Source organism: Pinus tabuliformis, chromosome 9 (assembly GCF_031772625.1).
Source record: "Pinus tabuliformis cultivar Carrire ecotype Pingquan chromosome 9, CPIR1, whole genome shotgun sequence".
Classification (NCBI taxonomy): Eukaryota; Viridiplantae; Streptophyta; class Pinopsida; order Pinales; family Pinaceae; genus Pinus; species Pinus tabuliformis.
In genome coordinates, this window is record NC_142307.1 from 509,681,318 (window position 1) to 509,698,712 (window position 17,395).

Consider the following 17,395-nt stretch of genomic DNA (forward strand, 5'->3'; position numbering starts at 1 on the left):
CATTTTCAGTCCCAACCTTATGTGCAAATCATCATTTCCAACAATGCATTTACAAAAAAGCAGGCTATATCTACAGATAATCTCAAGTCATAATGACAAAGAAATATTTCCATCTACAGATATCTCAAGTCATAATGACAAAGAAATAATTCCAGCACGTCCTCAAACCAAATCATACAACCAATCTCAACTTTATGAGTACTTAAATATTCAAGAGGGAATGATGGCAATGACAAAATGATCAGAATCAAATAAAATCAATGAAATTGCATCCCTTATAAAATACAAAAAAAGGATCTGCACCTTGACCTAGTTTACAGATTTTGCAAGTGTTTATCAAGCCCAACCCACATGTTTTGGCATGCTGATATAAATTTTTCATGCATTCATTGGAAACATTAAAGAGTGGTTCTACTATCAGCTAATACAATGAACAACAAATAGGCACACACAGATTTAGATACAATGGTTTTTGGTCAAGATGACCTTGGAAAACCTCATTGCCTCTTAGGGAAAACCAGTGTTGAAAAAGGAATTTTATTTCTTCTTTGGAGAAATTTTATTACAATAAAAAATACAAGAGAAATTCTACTTATCTCTCCCTTGAAGAAGCATTTTGAAGTCCCTTTTACACTGGAATTTTTGGGCTGATTTGTCTTTCACATAGTCCTCTCCCTCCGACAAAAGCTCGACCTCTTAGGTTGCTCCTTCAACTCAGAAAACTAACCTTTGTCACTGTCAACAACTACCTTAAAACTAGGGCTTACATCACTGTATTTATACAGGCTGAATCTGGCTGTTATTTCCCAAAGAATCATGTTGATACACACTCGGAAATTCTGCTTAAGTGTCACGAGTTCTCTCTCCCAAACTGTCCTGATATTTTTGCTGAGATAACCTGAGAATCTTGCTGTAGAATGCAGGGATACGAGCAGACTGCTCTAGAGATGAAGTCATGGTTTTAGAGCTTTAGAGTTTTGGCTCACGCTGGGAAATGTCAGAAAATTCTTCTAGACTTTTGACTTGTGAGATGACAAAGGATGCTACCTTGAAATTCATGCTCCCTTCTCAACATTAACTCAACCTCCTTGGGATTAGATTTGTTGTAGCTGTTGTACTATTTCTCCAAGTTTTTTCCTCCTTTCTCTTTGCTCTTCTTCCCAATGTTCTCATGAAAATAATGAATGAACTCACCTTCCTTTTCTCCCTTTATTTTCTTGAGAAAATATTGGAACCTTATCCTTATGGTTGAGATTTAATCTCAAACCATTAGATCGAAGGTTGAGATGAGTCCTGTTAGCTTTGGAGGCGTTTGGCCCAAAAATGGACCCAAAACACTCAAATTCTCCAAAGTTTGCTTAAAATCATGCCAAAGGATCCAAGTATGCCCCAAAACTCTTCAAAATCCTCTTAAGGATCATTCAAAGTCAAAACCATCGCATGCCAAGTGTCCTTGGAAGGGCGGAAATACACTATCGGGAGGCAAAAACACTCCAAAACCATGAAAAAAACCAAAATCGCAGGCTTAACAGTCCAAATGCACGACAGTTGTCTGATCTAGCCGATCAACGGTCTAGATCTGATCGGCGGATCACATCGGTGGATCTGATCGGCACAGGCGAGCAATGGCAATCGGCGCAAGACACCCCGATCAGCGATCGGTGATGATCGGATCGGCGGGTCGCAATCGGCGGAGGCGAGTCGGCAATTATCGGCACAGACCAGGGGGAATGAGCGATTGTGATTGGCGATGTAATGTGGACTGTCGATCGCGCGCGCAGATCGACGACCCACGTTACATCGCTGGATTGCTATTGGCTGAAACCTTAAGGGGCGGGGCCTTTACATGTATATGTGCGTGATGCGATAAGACCCAGACCTGATGGGTTTCCGGAGTGAAATTATATATTATGTCAAGTCCGCCCAAGCCCATTTTCAATGCATTTTTGTGTATTTTCGTTGTTTAAATGAAATACAAAGGGAAACAGGGCAGCACCGATTGCGATGAAGCTCGGACCCGAAAAGGTTCGGGAATGAAAATGTATAATCTTTCAAGTCCGGGGAAAGCCATTTTCCAGGTATTTTCAGTGTTTTACGTATTTCATAATACAAAGGAAATATGCAGGGAATAGGCCGAATGCGACTTGCGATAACCCGAAGGGCGGACCCGATAGAGGAATTAATCATTTTTGAGGACTATTGAAGTCTGAAAGAAACAGAAATGGGCGGGTTTTTTCAGTATTGCATCATTTCTTTGTTTATAACAGAAAGCAGTCATTGTTTGCATTTCAAAGGGAAAACAGATGCCTGCGGACCCTTTCCACCTCACAGCATAGTCCGATAGACAGTCCGCCGGGAAAACAGAGGCCGGAAAGTGATCATGGAGCCACAACAACGCAGCTTGTCCAAACAAATAGAATGGTCATGGAGCAGACAACACAATTTGCCCAAAACATCAGCTCATCAAAACCAACATCATGGGGCATCTCTGGCACGAGAGAGCTCCTAGACAGCACAACAAACCACCTGAATGCGTTTATTCCTCTGTCAGAAGGAGAAAACCTCTGGGCCACGCTTGCCTATTTAGGGAATCAAACAGACAGGGACAGAGAGTATAGATTAAGACTCCGAGCCTTTGAGAGCTGAGGCGCATTGTAAAGAGCTATAAATAGCTAAAAGTAAGATGTAATACGGGTTCAACTTCTGGAGACTAATGAGACTTTGTTACTCAAGCTTCTCATCTTCATTAATTAGTAATACAAGCTCCTTTTGCTGTTATATGTTCAATGTCCATTTTCTTTTCTACTCTAAGCTTGCACTTGAATAGGTTGTTCATGTTTCTTTTGTGTCTAATGCCAGATAACTGTCATCTTATCTCTGCGTTGATGAATTAGATTTGCAAGCTTCTTTAATGCCTGTAGCCAGCCATTCATATGTGGTCATATATGCATCTGCCGGTACAGTCGGTATTCTCTTTTGCTGCCTGTAGCTAGCCATTCATTTATGTTTATGTATGCATCTACCGGTATGGTCAATATTCTCCATTCATTCATTGAATCTACAAACTATTGAGCATTAGTGGTCTAAAGCCTTGTAAGCTGAGGGTGTTCATGCATGTCTTGAGTAAAAACATAGTTGAAATGGTTATCTGACTTGATCCAAACCATCATTTATTCCAATAGTTCTAAGAACAATATTGAAGATTATATGTTACCAGGCATCTCCGAGCTACAACCTAGGAGAGTTTCCTAGAGTGATAACATAATTGGCGCTGCTGCCGGGGAGAGGAAACTGAAGCTCAGCTTCCCTGGGAAACGACATAGATCCAGCTTTGATGATAGACAAAGTCTGGGCACTTTTTGGTTGTAATCATCTATCTGGTGACTCTATTGGAGGCCGAACCTCTTGGCGACTCCACTTCATAGTTCTGGCTCAGTTTTTGAGGCATACTCGGAGAAATCCTCAGAAGCTACAAGCTGACCCAATACCTGACCCTGAAAAAATCATCAAAGAGAGAAAGGTATTGCAGAAAGGAGCATCAGTTTCAGGTAAACCTAAACAATCTCCTATATTTCTTCAAGAAAGGCCTGTAATAGAACAAATACATGTTGAGAGTATAGCATCTAATACTAGCAGTGAAAAAAGCTCTCTGAGATTCATAAAGCTCCTTATTCTTTAGGTTCTCCTTTTGTTGTAAGCCCAAAGGAAACCTCACCTCCTATCCATCATACTCCTTTAGTCTTATCAGTCACTCCTCAGGCCTCTATCATTTAGACTGCCAGTACTCTTTTAGCCACCACAGCTATGGCAAGTCCACAAGCACCTACCAAAATGGAAAGAATCATAGCTGCTAGGTATGGACCTCTAATACTACCCACTCCTTTGAATGCTATGCCTATTGGAGAATATCAGAAGTATATGCTTAAGTTCACTGGGACTGAAGGTGTTTCAGCTGAAGAACATCTTGAGTCATTCTATAGCTACGCTGATAACTTGGACATTAGTGAAGATGATGTCTGGATGAGAGTCTTTGTTCAAAGCCTAGATGGAGAGGCTAGAAAATGGTTCAGGGAGCTGACCCCAAGATCAATAGCAGATATTGAGGCCTTAGGTGATGCATTCCTAAAGCAATGGGGGGATAAGAAGGATCTCCTTTACTATCACACTGAGTTTGGGAACTTAAAGAGGGAAAATGGTGAGCTGCTTTCGGATTTTAATAAGAGATTTAACCGCATGTACAGCAAGATAACAACTGAAGTGAAACCCACCACTACCTCTGTTAGACTCATCTATGCCAGCGCCTTTGATTCTGACTTCTGTTTACTGTTGAGGGAGAGGCAATGTGCTTCTTTGGCTGATATGCAAGATGCAGCCCTGGAAGTAGAATCAAACATCATGGCTGCAGAAAAGCTCAAAGGTAATGCTAATAGAAGGAGACAGAGGGGCGAGCCTTCATCATCTTCAGATCCCAAGATCGATAAAATGGCCAAGATGATAGAGTCATTAGCCTCTGAAGTTTCCAAATTAAAGGTTGAGCAGCATTCTGGGAAAGGAAGGGTTCCTAATACCTTTGCTCCTCCAAATCCAAATCCATATAGAAGGGAAAATGACCAGTTGCAGATCTTGCAAAGAAACAAAGATGCCAATGAAGACCAAAGGGTGAAGGTCCCTTTTCAGAATGCAGTCATGGAAGAAGAGCAGTTCGAAGAAGATGATGAGATCCATTGTATGGAAGACAAAGGCAGTGCCCCCTTTTTGACCTTAGCTGCCTATGAGAAGTCATTATTCAATGACCAGATCAACCAAGAGTGGGACGGTGCAGCTGTTCTACAAACTGAAGATCAACAAAGATATAATCTGAGGTCAAAGATGAATAATGCCAAGGAAACTTCTATTGAAAGCGCTGCTGTCCCTTGTATTACAACAAGCTAATAAGCAGAAGCAACTAGCAGTTGATCCTATCATCCTCAAAGCTCCAGCCATAGAGGTAAGAGGCCTTGACAAGTCCCCTTCTTCTTTTAGTTTTCAATCAGAAATTCAGAAGCTAAGAATACCTATGCCTTTGATTGAATCAGTGAAGAATGAGTCCTTCAAGAAATCTATCCTTGAGGCTCTTGAGCCTAGTGCCATCCAAGCTTCCACTGAATATGTAAATCTGCAAGATGACTAACCAGCTATTATTTTGAGCCCAATGATTGAAAATTGTGAAGACAACTCCCAATCTTTCTATGTCTCTCTGACTATTCATGATAAAATCCTTCATAATTGCCTTCTGGACACTGGAGCTAGACATAATCCAATGCCCAAGGCTATCATGGATAAGTTCGGTCTTGACATTACCAAGCCTTATCAGTTGGCCTCTACATAGCTTTAAAAACCAGTTTTCCAGATCACAGAGGAAGAAGGCCCACAGATTTGGGACATGTTCATTGATGGGGCTTGCTCTAAGGAAGCTGTAGGAACAGGTGAAGTCCTTGTGTCCCCCACATAAGAATGCATTGATTCATCTTTTATATTAACTTTTCAGATCACAAATGACACAGCAGAGTATGAAGTAGAACTTATCATGCAACAGGTGTACAAAACCTTCCAAGCAAATCATCCAAGGCTGAAAGCATACAGAGATGAGGTGAAATATAGACCATCTCTGGCTGATAATGTCAAATGTTGGAAAGTTTTTGAAGTAGATGATCAAATCAATAGGCTTTTGCAAGTCTTTGATGATTTTGCTGATATACACATTGACCAAGAGAAAGAAACCTTTGATAGAAAGGTAAAAAGGGTCAATTTTCAGTTTGGTGACTGTTTTCTCAAAAGGGATGCATTAAAGGAAGGAGGAGATGTTTTTGATGGCCCAGTCAATGGGCTGTTCTTCAAACTTTATTTCAGTTAAGGCTTTCAAGCCTTGGTATTGTAAATATGTTGTTTTCAAGTTTTATTTCATGCTAAATAGACTCCATGCCCAATGCAACACTAGGAGGAAGATTTGATCTTGTTTTTTTACAGGAAAGGCATTGTTCTGTAGTTCTTGAAACCTCACAGGGAGGATTTCATCCCCAGAAGGAGCTAGTGTTAGCCTTGGAGGCGTTTGGCCCAAAAATGGACCCAAAACACTCCCAAAGTCTCCAAAGTTTGCTTAAAATCATGCCAAAGGATCCAAGTATGCCCCAAAAGTCTTCAAAATCCTCTTAAGGATCATTCAAAGTCAAAACCATCGCATGCCAAGAGCCCTTGGAAGGGCAGAAATACACTATCGGGAGGCAAAACACTCCAAAACCATGAAAAAAACCAAAATCGTAGGCTTAACAGTCCAAATGCACGACAACCGTCCGATCTGACCGATCAACGGTTCAGATCTGATTGGCGGATCGCATCGGCGGATCTGATCAGCACAGGCGGGCAGTGGCAATTGGTGCAAGACACTGTCGATCAACGATCGTCGATGATCGGATTGGCGGGTCGCAATCGGTGGAGGCAAGTCGGCGGTTATAGGCATGGACCAAGGGGAATGAGCGATTGCGATCGACGATTAAACGTGGATCGTCAATCGCGCGTGCAAATCAACGGCCCACGTTACATCGCTGGATCGTTATCGGCGGAAACCTTAAGGGGTGGGGCCTTTACATGGATATGTGCGCAATGCGATAAGACATGGACCTGATGGGTTTTCGGAGTGAAATTATATATTATGTCAAGTCCGCCCAAGCCCATTTTCAACACATTTTTGTGTATTTTCGTTGTTTAAACGAAATACAAAGGGAAACAGGGTAGCACTGATTGCGATGAAGCCCGGACCCGAAAGGGTTCAGGAATGAAAATGTATAATCTTTCAAGTTCGGGGAAAGCCATTTTCCATGTATTTTCAATGTTTTACGTATTTCATAATACAAAGGAAATATGCAAGGAACGGGCTGAATGCGACTTGCGATAACTTGAAGGGCGGACCCGATAGAGGAATTAATCATTTTTGAGGACTGTTGAAGTCCGAAAGAAACAAAAATGGGCAGGTTTTTTCAGTATTGCATCATTTCTCTGTTTATAACAGAAAGCAGTCATTGTTTGCATTTCAAAGGGAAAACAGAGGCCTGAGGACCCTTTCCACCTCACAGCATAGTTCGGGAGACAATTTGCTGGGAAAACAGAGGCCGGAAAGTGATCATGGAGCCACAAAAACGCAGCTTGTCCAAACAAACAGAGTGGTCATGGAGCAGACAACGTAGCTTGCCCAAAACATCAGCTCATCAAAACCAACATCATGGGGCATCTCTAGCACGAGAGAGCTCCTAGACAGCACAACAAACCACCTGAATGCGTTTACTCCTTTGTCAGAAGGAGAAAACCTCTGAGCCACGCTTGCCTATTTAGGGAATCAAACAGACAGGGACAGAGAGGACAGATTAAGACTCCGAGCCTTTGAGAGCTTAGGAGCATTGTAAAGAGCTATAAAGAGTTGAAAGTAAGATGTAATACGAGTTCAACTTCTGGAGACTAATGAGACTTTGCTACTCAAGCTTCTCATCTTCATTCATTAGTAATACAAGCTTTTTTTGCTGTTATATGTTCAATGTCCATTTTCTCTTCTTCTCTAAGCTTGCACTTGAATAGGTTGTTCATGTTTCTTTTGTGTCTAATGCCAGATAACTGTCATCTTATCTCTGCGTTGATGAATTAGATTTGCAAGCTTCTTTACTGCCTGTAGCTAGCCATTCATATGTGGTCATATATGCATCTGCCGGTACAGTCGGTATTCTCTTTTGTTGCGTGTAGCTAGCCATTCATTTATGTTTATGTATGCATCTTCTGGTATGATCAGTATTCTCCATTCATTTATTGAATCTACAAACTATTGAGCATTAGTGGTCTAAAGCCTTGTAAGTTGAGGGTGTTCATGCATGTCTTGAGTAAAAACATAGTTGAAATGGTTATCTGGCTTGATCCAAACCATCATTTTTTCCAATAGTTTTGAGAACAATATTGAAGATTATATGTTACCAGGCATCTCCGAGCTGCAACCTAGGAGAGTTTCCTGGAGTGATAACAAGTCCCCTACTTGACTCCTCTTCATGTGGTCCCCTTTTCTATTAATGAGCCTCCCTAATACTTTTTGATGTTTTAGTACCATGTGGTCCCCTTTTCTATTAATGAGCCTCCTTAGTACTTTTTGATGTTTTAGTACCTTGGTCACTTTTCTTTCTCATAAAGTCACTTTAGATTATAAAAGTCACTTCAAAAAAGTAAAGTGTCTAGTACTTTTTCACATAAAGTAACTTTTAACTCACGGGGGACTTCAATAATAAAGTAGCCAGTACATCTCCACATTAAAGGTACATTAGCCCCCTTGATATTAATAAACTCATAATATCACTTAGACAAAAAGGTGATTTAAGAGTCTCCCTAGGCCATTTTTGGCCTAGGAAACACCTCCTTGTACCATTTCCAGGGATAGGAGTTATTATTCAGAAAGACAATTCCATGCCACCTAATGAACTAGATGTTAGTCCAACATTTTTAAGTTGTACAGAAGAATGTTTGGCCTAGGAAACACCTCCTTGGTACCATTTTTTACAGAAATTTCACCCTCTTGAATCTTGCCATTTTCCAGGGATAGGAGTTACTATTCAGAAAGACAATTCCATGCCACCTAATGAACTAGATGTTAGTCCAACATTTTTAAGTTCTATAGAAGAATGTCCTGGAGGTCTTGCTGCAAATGAAGTATTATTCGCTAAAAATTCTTCTCCAGAGATAAATTTAGATATTAGATAAAATGGAAATGATGCAGCCTCCCAACTCATATTGAAAACAAAAGATTCAATTGATTTAGGAGCTCCTCTTATAGAGGCTTTTGAAGAGAATGGAAACATCTAAATTGATGATGGTTCTAATAATTTTTCTGTTACAAATATGGATATTTCCTATATTAATGTGGGTGATCATGCCTCGATATTTAAGAGTACTTATGTTCTTGATTAGCCTATATAGAGAGAAAGTTCAGATCTTTCTCTGTCAGTGGGTACCTGCCTATCACTTGTAGACAGATGATGATAATTGTATTCATCAAACTTCACTTGTGCCTTCCATGGATATTCGAAATGCCATGTCTTCAAAGAGTTCAATTCGAGGGTGATCGTGCCTCCATAGTTAAGAGTACTTCTGTTATTGATTAGCCTATATAGAGAGAAAGTTCAGATCTTTCTCTGTCAGTGGGTATCTGCCTATCACTTGTAGACATAGATGATAATAATTGTATTCATGAAACTTCATTTGTGCCTTCCATGGATATTCGAAACACCACCTCTTCAAAGAGTCTTCAATTCGAGCTTCAGAGCATTATTTCAAATGATCAATGACAACAATTTTCCTTAACTTAGGAAACATTTCTTGAATCAAACTCAGCCTCATGGATTGATACTCAATGTAGTAAATGGCATGTTAATGTACCGCTTAAATAAGCGACATCTGCTGTCCAACTACAATGTGAAAAACCAATCATAAAAGAAAGTCAATGCATGCACCAAGAAACTAGAGAATCTTCCTTTGCATATTATGGCTGCAAAGTTTGTGGGAACATGACAGTTAGCCTTGTAGGGTGGTTAAACCCTACAATAAAAGATCCTAAACATATCTAGCAAGAAACTGCTCTCATGGATCTTTGGAAGGGAAGTGCCTGTATTGCATTCTTTAGATGAAAAGCATATTATGGCTGCAAAGTTTGTGGGAACATGACAGTTAGCCTTGTAGGGTGGTTAAACCCTACAATAAAACATCCTAAAACATATCTAGTGGGAAACTGCTCTCATGGATCTTTGGAAGTGCCTGTATTGCATTCTTTAGATGAAAATACTTAGTGTTTGGAGCCCAGAAAGAGGCAACATGAAATTAGTTCAAAAATATCATCATCTATGGTCATCTCCTGGATAAGTTCAGCCCAGATCAAAAAAATTAAACAAGGAATTAATGCCATGCAAACATTCGTTGAATATGGATTTAGAAAATGGGGTCTTTAGAAAGCTGCTGTCACCAATCTCAAAAAGAAGTGGGAGTTCTATTACCTGGAAACATGAACCGGATCTTGAAAGACTACCTTTAGAAAGCTGCTGTCAGCAATCTCAAAAACAAGTGGCAGTTCTATTACCTGGAAATATGAAAGGCTACCTTTAGAAAGCTGCTGTCACCAATCTAAAAAAGAAGTGGCAGTTCTATTATCTGGAAACATGAAAGGGTACCTTTAGAAAGCTGCTGTCACCAATCTCAAAAAGAAGTGGCAGTTCTATTACCTCGAAACATGAACCGGATCTTGAAAGGCTACCTTTTGCTACACCAGAGACACAGCGTAGTCATCCAAGTGCATTAACTTCACCTACTCATCCTTTGATTTCATAGGGTCTTCTTCACTATTCATGCTAGGATGGATTTCCATATTGTAACTTTTCTTTGAATGAGTCCGAAAAGGCTTTTGTAGCCGAAAAGTGGAAAGTCAACAAGTGTGGTAGAGAAGGTTTTGACTGGTTGTACACGTTTCATTCTGGTCCTGATAATAAGACAATTTTAAATCTTAAAAAAAGACAAAATTAAATGGGTAATCTCAAAGGACGAGCTTGTTCTTGATCTTGTGGGACACATGATAGTCACCAGTTCATTATGCCCTGAGATTAACAGTTTTGGGAGCATGTTCTTGATCTTGCTGACACATTATAGTCAGCAATTCGTTATGCCTTGAGATTAACAGTGTTGGTAGCTTAGAAATTGCTGTGGAAACTGAATTTGTTCTATTTAAACATTGAACATATCAAAGAGAGACCTACAAGACAAACATTCTATTTCCTGATCAGTCAGACCATACGAGTATTCCAAACAGAAACTGTGGCGATTCTTGTTCTACATCAATAACATCGTCTAGTCCAATTGCCGACAATACTAGTTAGTTTTGTCCTAAGCTATGTTGCCTCAACTAAACAGGTCATTGAGAACAAAATGTTGGACTTAAGGTTGAATCAACCTTCACAACAAAGACACGGTGCATTCTTTCATTCCAGTCTTATGTCTCGATTTGTAGATGGAAATGCAGTTTGTGTGGAGAACTAAGGTAGTTGGGGTATCTCAGATGCCAAACTTTGTCTATCTCAGCCATTTTCTCCTCATCTGGAATTGATAGCTACAGTGATCATAGAGACAAACTATGAACTGTGGAACTGACAAAGACACTCTTTGAAAGAGTTGCCTGAAATTTCTTGACAAAAGCCTTCATAATTCAAAGTCAATACATGTGACGAAAGCCTTCATAATTCAAAGTCAATACATTCACATGATCAAGATGACTTTCAGAATGCAACAATAATTTCGCAATGAGCCCTACCCCAATTTCAACATGATGTCAATAAAAATGTTATTATGATGGTCCTCCCAAGAATGATTGGACTGAATTTCAACTTACAGTTCAGTCTTTCCACTACTTGTAAACATGGATATTTTCAATTTTGAGGGTTTATATGTTGCTTCATTGTGAAGGAAAATGTGTTTTTTAATGCTCCAGATGTTTGACTACTTGTAAACATGGATATTTTCAATTTTGAGGGTTTATATGTTCTTTCATTGTGAAGGAAAATGTGTTTTTAATGCTCCAGATGTTTGACTACTTGTAAACATGGATATTTTCAATTTTGAGGGTTTATATGTTGCTTCATTGTGAAGGAAAATGTGTTTTTTAATGCTCCAGATGTTATTAACAAATGGGGTTTATGTTTTGCAGGTCAGGCATTGTGCTATGATATCACCATTTTGACAACTTATGATGGGACTTGCTGCAACAAATAGTCCATGCTCAATGATATCAAAATCTTCTATTCATGAAAAAGAAAGAGGGTGGTTTCGTATAAAGATGGAAGCCTCTCAAAATAGTCCTCCGGAGAAGAAGGTTAAAGATATTGTTGAGAAACTGGCTAGGGATAGGTCACTAAAAGAACCACCAATTTGTATCTTTTCAGGACGTAATCTGGGTATCTCTCATCTCAAGCGTTCTTGTGGTAATATGCCATTGAAAATAAGACGTCCTAACATTTCTGCCCAGAAAGTGCAAGGTGAAGATGTTTCGGAAGTGATAAAGGTTTATGCTTATCAATGTACTTCAAAGAACATCAAGACAAGACAAAATGATGTCAAGGCTGGAACAATGTTAAAGAGGACAAGGCTGGAACAATGTTAAAGAGGACAAGGATATGGAAGCAACAAAATGTAATGGTGAGAGCTTGTATTTTTCAATCTTGTACATTTCTTTTATAATTTTATTCCTATCATATAACTTGAATTGCGAAAAAGTGCTCTTAAGACATTGTGTTCTCATTGTGCAGATTCATGCAAAGCTCATGTCATGGTTGGCTCTCCTGCTTGCCACTTGTCCTTGCAAGTTTAGTTTACTCCATACTTATTAAGTCATCTATCACAGTATTATAGTTCATTGGTTGATAAAAATGCTATTATGATGGCCCTCCCAAGAATGATTGGACTGAATTTCAACGTATTCCTTACACTTCAGTGTTTCCACTACTTGTGAACATGGATATTTTCAATTTTGAGGGTTTATATGTTGCTTCATTGTGAAGGAAAATGTGCTTTTTAATGCTCTAGATTTTATTAACAAACGGGGTTTATGTTTTGCAGGTCAGGCATTGTGCTATTGAACAAAATCTTATGACCATTTTGACGACTTATGATGGGACTTGTTGCAAATAGTCCATGCCCAATGATATCAAAATCTTCTATTCATGAAAAGGAAAGAGGAGGGTTTCGTATAAAGATGGAAGCCTCTCAAATTAGTCTTCCTGAGAAAAAGGTGAAAGCTATTGTTGAGAAACTGGCTAGGGATATTTGTATCTTTTCTGGACCTAATCTAGGTATCTCTCATCTCAAGCGTTCTTGTGGTAATATGCCATTGAAAATAAGACGTCCTAACATTTCTGCCCAGAAAAGTGCATGGTGAAGATGTTTCGGAAGTGATAAAGGTTTCTGCTTATCAATGTACTTCAAAGAACTTCAAGACAAAATGATAGGTTTCTTCTTAACAATGTACGTCAAAGAACTCAAGACAAAATGATGTCAAGGAGCTGGAACAATGTTAAAGAGGACAAGGATATGGAAGCAACAAACTGTGAAGTGAAACCTGTAGTGCATGTCAAACAAAACCTCCCAAAAGTGGCTGAGAATATTATGGGTGAAGAATCTTCTGAAAATTGTCAAAGTAGCACAACAGAGAAGGGACAAGAGTTAGAAGACACTACAGAATTAGATTCAAAGTCATATCATTGTCCTAAAAGCATGGAAACAGGAGAGACATTTCAGGAAAGTGATGTGCATTTTGGGGAAGAGGACTGGTCTAATTTGCCTATGTGGTGTAGCAGTGAAGGAGATGCAGAAGGTGACATGACCTTTCACTCCTCGTCAACTTTAGAATTGTCAAATTTCTCCCGTAGGAGTGAAGCTAGCTCCTTTTCTGGGAGGGAGAATGAGCCATCATCTTCCATTTAATGTTCTCTGGGTCAACAGATGCTTCCATTTTCAGTCCCAACCATATGTGCAAGTCATATTTTCCAGCCGCGCATTTACAGAAACAGGCTATATCTACAGATATCTCAAGTCATGATGACAAATAAATATTTCCAGCACATTCTCAAACCAAGTCATACAACCAATCTCAACTTTATGAGTACTTAAATGTTCCAGAGGGAATGATGGTAATGACAAAATGCTCAGAAGTACGCAAAATCAATGAAATTGCATCCCTTTTAAAATACAAAGAAATTTCACCCTCAACTCGTACAAATCCTGAATCTTGCCATTTTCCAGGGATAGGAGTTACTGTTCAGAAAGACAATTCCATGCCACCCAATGAACTAGATGTTAGTCCAACATTTTTACGTTCTACCGAAGAATGTTTGGAGGTCTTGCTGCAAATGAAGTATTATTAGCTAAAAATTCCACTCTAGAGATAGATTCAGATTCAATGAATATAGGATCTCCTCTAACAGAGGCTTTTGAAGAGAATGGAAACATCCAAATTGATGATGGTTGTAATGATTTTTCTGTTACAAATATGGATAGTTCCTATATTAATGTGGGTGATCGTGCCTCCATAGTTAAGAGTACTTCTGTTCTTGATTTTCCTATGCAGGGAGAAAGTTCAGATATTTCTATGTCAGTGGGTACCTGCCTATCACTTGTAGACATAGATCATAATAAGTGTATTCATGAAACTTCATCTGTGCTTTCCATGGATATTCGAAACACCATGCCTTCAAAGAGTCATCAATTCAAGCTTCAGAGCATTATTTCAAATGATCAATGGCAACAGTTTTCTGCTACTGAGGAAACATTTATTTCATGAATCAGACAGCCTCATGGGTTGATCTAGTCCAGCTACCTGTAGGGTGGTTAAACCCTACAGTAAAACATACTGAAACATATCTAGCGGGAAGCTGCTCTCATGGATCTTTGGAAGTGCCTGCTTTGCATTCTTTAGATGAAAATACTATTGGAAGTGCCTGCTTTGCATTCTTTAGATGAAAATACTAGTGTTTGGAGCCCAGAAAGAGCCAGCATGAAATTAGTTTAAAAAAACCATCATCTATGGTCATCTCCTGGATACGTTCAGCCGAGGTCAAAAAATTAAATAAGGAATTAATGCCATGCAAACATTCGTTGAATATGGATTTAGAAAATAGGGTTTTCAGAAAGCTGTTCTCACAAATCTCAAAAAGAAGTGGCAGTTCTATTACCTGGAAACATGAACCATATCCTATTGCTACACCAGAGACAGAGCGTAGTCATCCAAGTGCATCAGCTTCACCTACTCATCCTTTGATTTCACAGGGTCTTCCTCACTGTTCCTTCAAGGATAGATTTCCATATTATAGCTTTTCTTTGAAGGAGTCTAAAAAGGCTTTTGTAGCCAAAAAGTTGAAAGGCAACAACCGTGGCAGAGAAGGTTTTGACTGGTTGTACACATCTCATTCTGGTCCGCTTGTTGATCTTGTGGGACACATGAGAGTCACCAGTTCATTATGCCCTGAGATTAACAGTTTTGGTAGCTTAGAAATTGCTGTGGAAACTGAATTTGTTATATTTGGTGTAGACATTGAACATATCAAAGAGAGACCTGCAAGACAAACATGTTCAACAGAGAATAGCATTCTTGTTCCTGATCAGTCGGACCATACGAGAATTCCAAACGGCAACTGTGGTGATTCATGCTCTACATCAATAACATCCTCTAGTCCAATTGCCGGCAATACTAGTTTTGTCCCAAGCTATGTGGCCTCAACTAAACAGGCCATCAAGAACCTGACGTTGGACTTACGGTTGAGTCAGCCTTCACAACAAAGATACAGCGAATTCTTTCAATCCAGTCTGACGTTTCGATCTGTAGATGGAAATGCAGTTTGTGTGGAGAACTGGGGTATCTCACGGTTGAGTCAGCCTTCACAACAAAGATACAGCGAATTTTTTCAATCCAGTCTGATGTCTTGATCTGTAGATGGAAATGCAGTTTGTGTGGAGAACTGGGGTAGTTGGGGTATCTCAAGACTCAGATGCCGAACTTTGTCTATCCCAGCCATTTTCTCCAAATCTGGAATTGACAGCTACAGTGATCAGTGGAACTGACAATGACACTGTTTCAAAGAATCCACGGGGATGGGGACAGAAATTTCTGAACAAAAGCCTTCATAATTCAAAGTCAATACATTCACATGATCAAGATAATTCTTGCAAGTCAGAATGCAGCAATACTTCCGCAATGAGCCCTACCCCAAGTTCAGCAGGATGTGCTTTTGATGACCAGTCTCCAGTCTCCAGGTGAAGGACTTGGAAGCTGTCACTTAAATTGTGAAAAGCAATGCAAGAAAAGTATAACGGCTCGAGTACCAGCAGGCATACATGGTTTGGCCAAAATTAAATCAAGTGGACCTTCACCTCTGAAAATACCGGGAAGTTTGTCATTCTGTAAATCCTATCTGAAATTTTGGTTCATGTCGGACATTATGTGAATTACAGGGAGAAAGGGAAGATACAACCGCATTAAAAATGGCAGCAGTTGCCGACGGTCCGTATTCTATTTGTTCTCAATCACAATTGAAAACCTTACAGGTTTTCTCTATAGTTTTATCCATGCTGCACAGCAGAGAAGAGATCTTCATTCCTCCTGGCATGCATAATAATAACAGTAATAATAATAACGGATTGCAGGAGCCCTGGGTACCTTGGGGTGGGGACGAAGAGGGAGGATATCAAATCTATTACCAAAAGCAAAAGAAAAGAGCCTGGGCACCTTGGGGATGAGCGGGGAGGATATCAAATTTATTCCTAGATAGAGGTGCAAACCGATTGCAGTTGGTACCAAAAGCAAAAGAAAGGAGCCCTGGGTACCTTGGGGACGAGCAGGGAGGATATCAAATTTATTACCAAAAGCAAAAGAAAAGAGCCCTGGGCACCTTGGGGATGAGCAGGGAGGATATCAAATTTATTCCTAGATAGAGGTGCACATTGTACTGTAAAGTTTGGTTTGTCAATTTGTGGATATTGGGCTTTAGGTTAAAGTTGTTGTCATCCATGATCCCCTATTTTGGTCTGGGTACATGGAAGATCCTGTCATCCAAATGCTAAGAGCATGCCAAATGTATATGCAACGATGGCTATTTCCATGTTGCGGGTCTTACAACTTCCGCATCGGTATTGGTTTCTTGTACTATCCAAACATCCTGGCAAGATGTAAAGGTTATGATTTGGGAACAAAATAATAGAGCAAAAATATGTAAATTATATTGTTTTTGATCAAATAAATTTCATCAATTCCTCGCAGATCTTTCTGGTCTGGTTCAAGGTTCAAGGTCTTTACACCTAAGTTTTCTTATTTTTTTAAAATACCCCATAAAATAAGTAGGATACCAAGCACTTTTTGGAATTGTTTCTACTGTAGAAACTGCTTTCTATCATATTTCCTTTAAATCAAAGAACAATACAATTTTATTGCTGCACATTACCCATTTCAGCGTCCTTGTGGCCCTTTTATTTGTACGTTGTAGCTTCCTTTTAACTTTTGTGATTTTAAAACCTGATTTGTTCATTGTGTTGAGGCAAATTGGATGAGAGCTAGAGTTCATTGTACTATTACAACAGTTTCTTAGTTCTTCTCTATACAACCACCAATTCATTGTGTATTGCAATTCGTGAACTGGTACTTCAGTTTGCTTGCTTATCTCGCATATCGTTAATACTTTTAATTAGCAACTTATGTGCAGTTCTAATTAAAATTATTACCCAGAACTGCTTCGTTCTTCTTATATACTAGCGCAGCTCTGTTACAGTTTGATATTTAGAAGTTCAGTGCAAAGAGTATGCCATATTT

The 17,395-nt window shown here is 39.4% G+C and overlaps 1 protein-coding gene across 1 annotated transcript; it reads left to right on the forward strand.

The window, feature by feature from the left end:
- The first annotated feature begins 8,665 nt into the window (after positions 1-8,665).
- LOC149149444 (uncharacterized) lies at positions 8,666-16,600 on the forward strand. The gene is made up of 2 exons (XM_089439567.1): positions 8,666-8,698; positions 13,935-16,600. The coding sequence occupies exon 2, from the start codon at positions 14,620-14,622 to the stop codon at positions 15,517-15,519; it is 900 nt and encodes a 299-aa protein (XP_089295693.1). The 5' UTR covers positions 8,666-8,698; positions 13,935-14,619; the 3' UTR covers positions 15,520-16,600.
- The last annotated feature ends 795 nt before the right edge of the window (positions 16,601-17,395 follow it).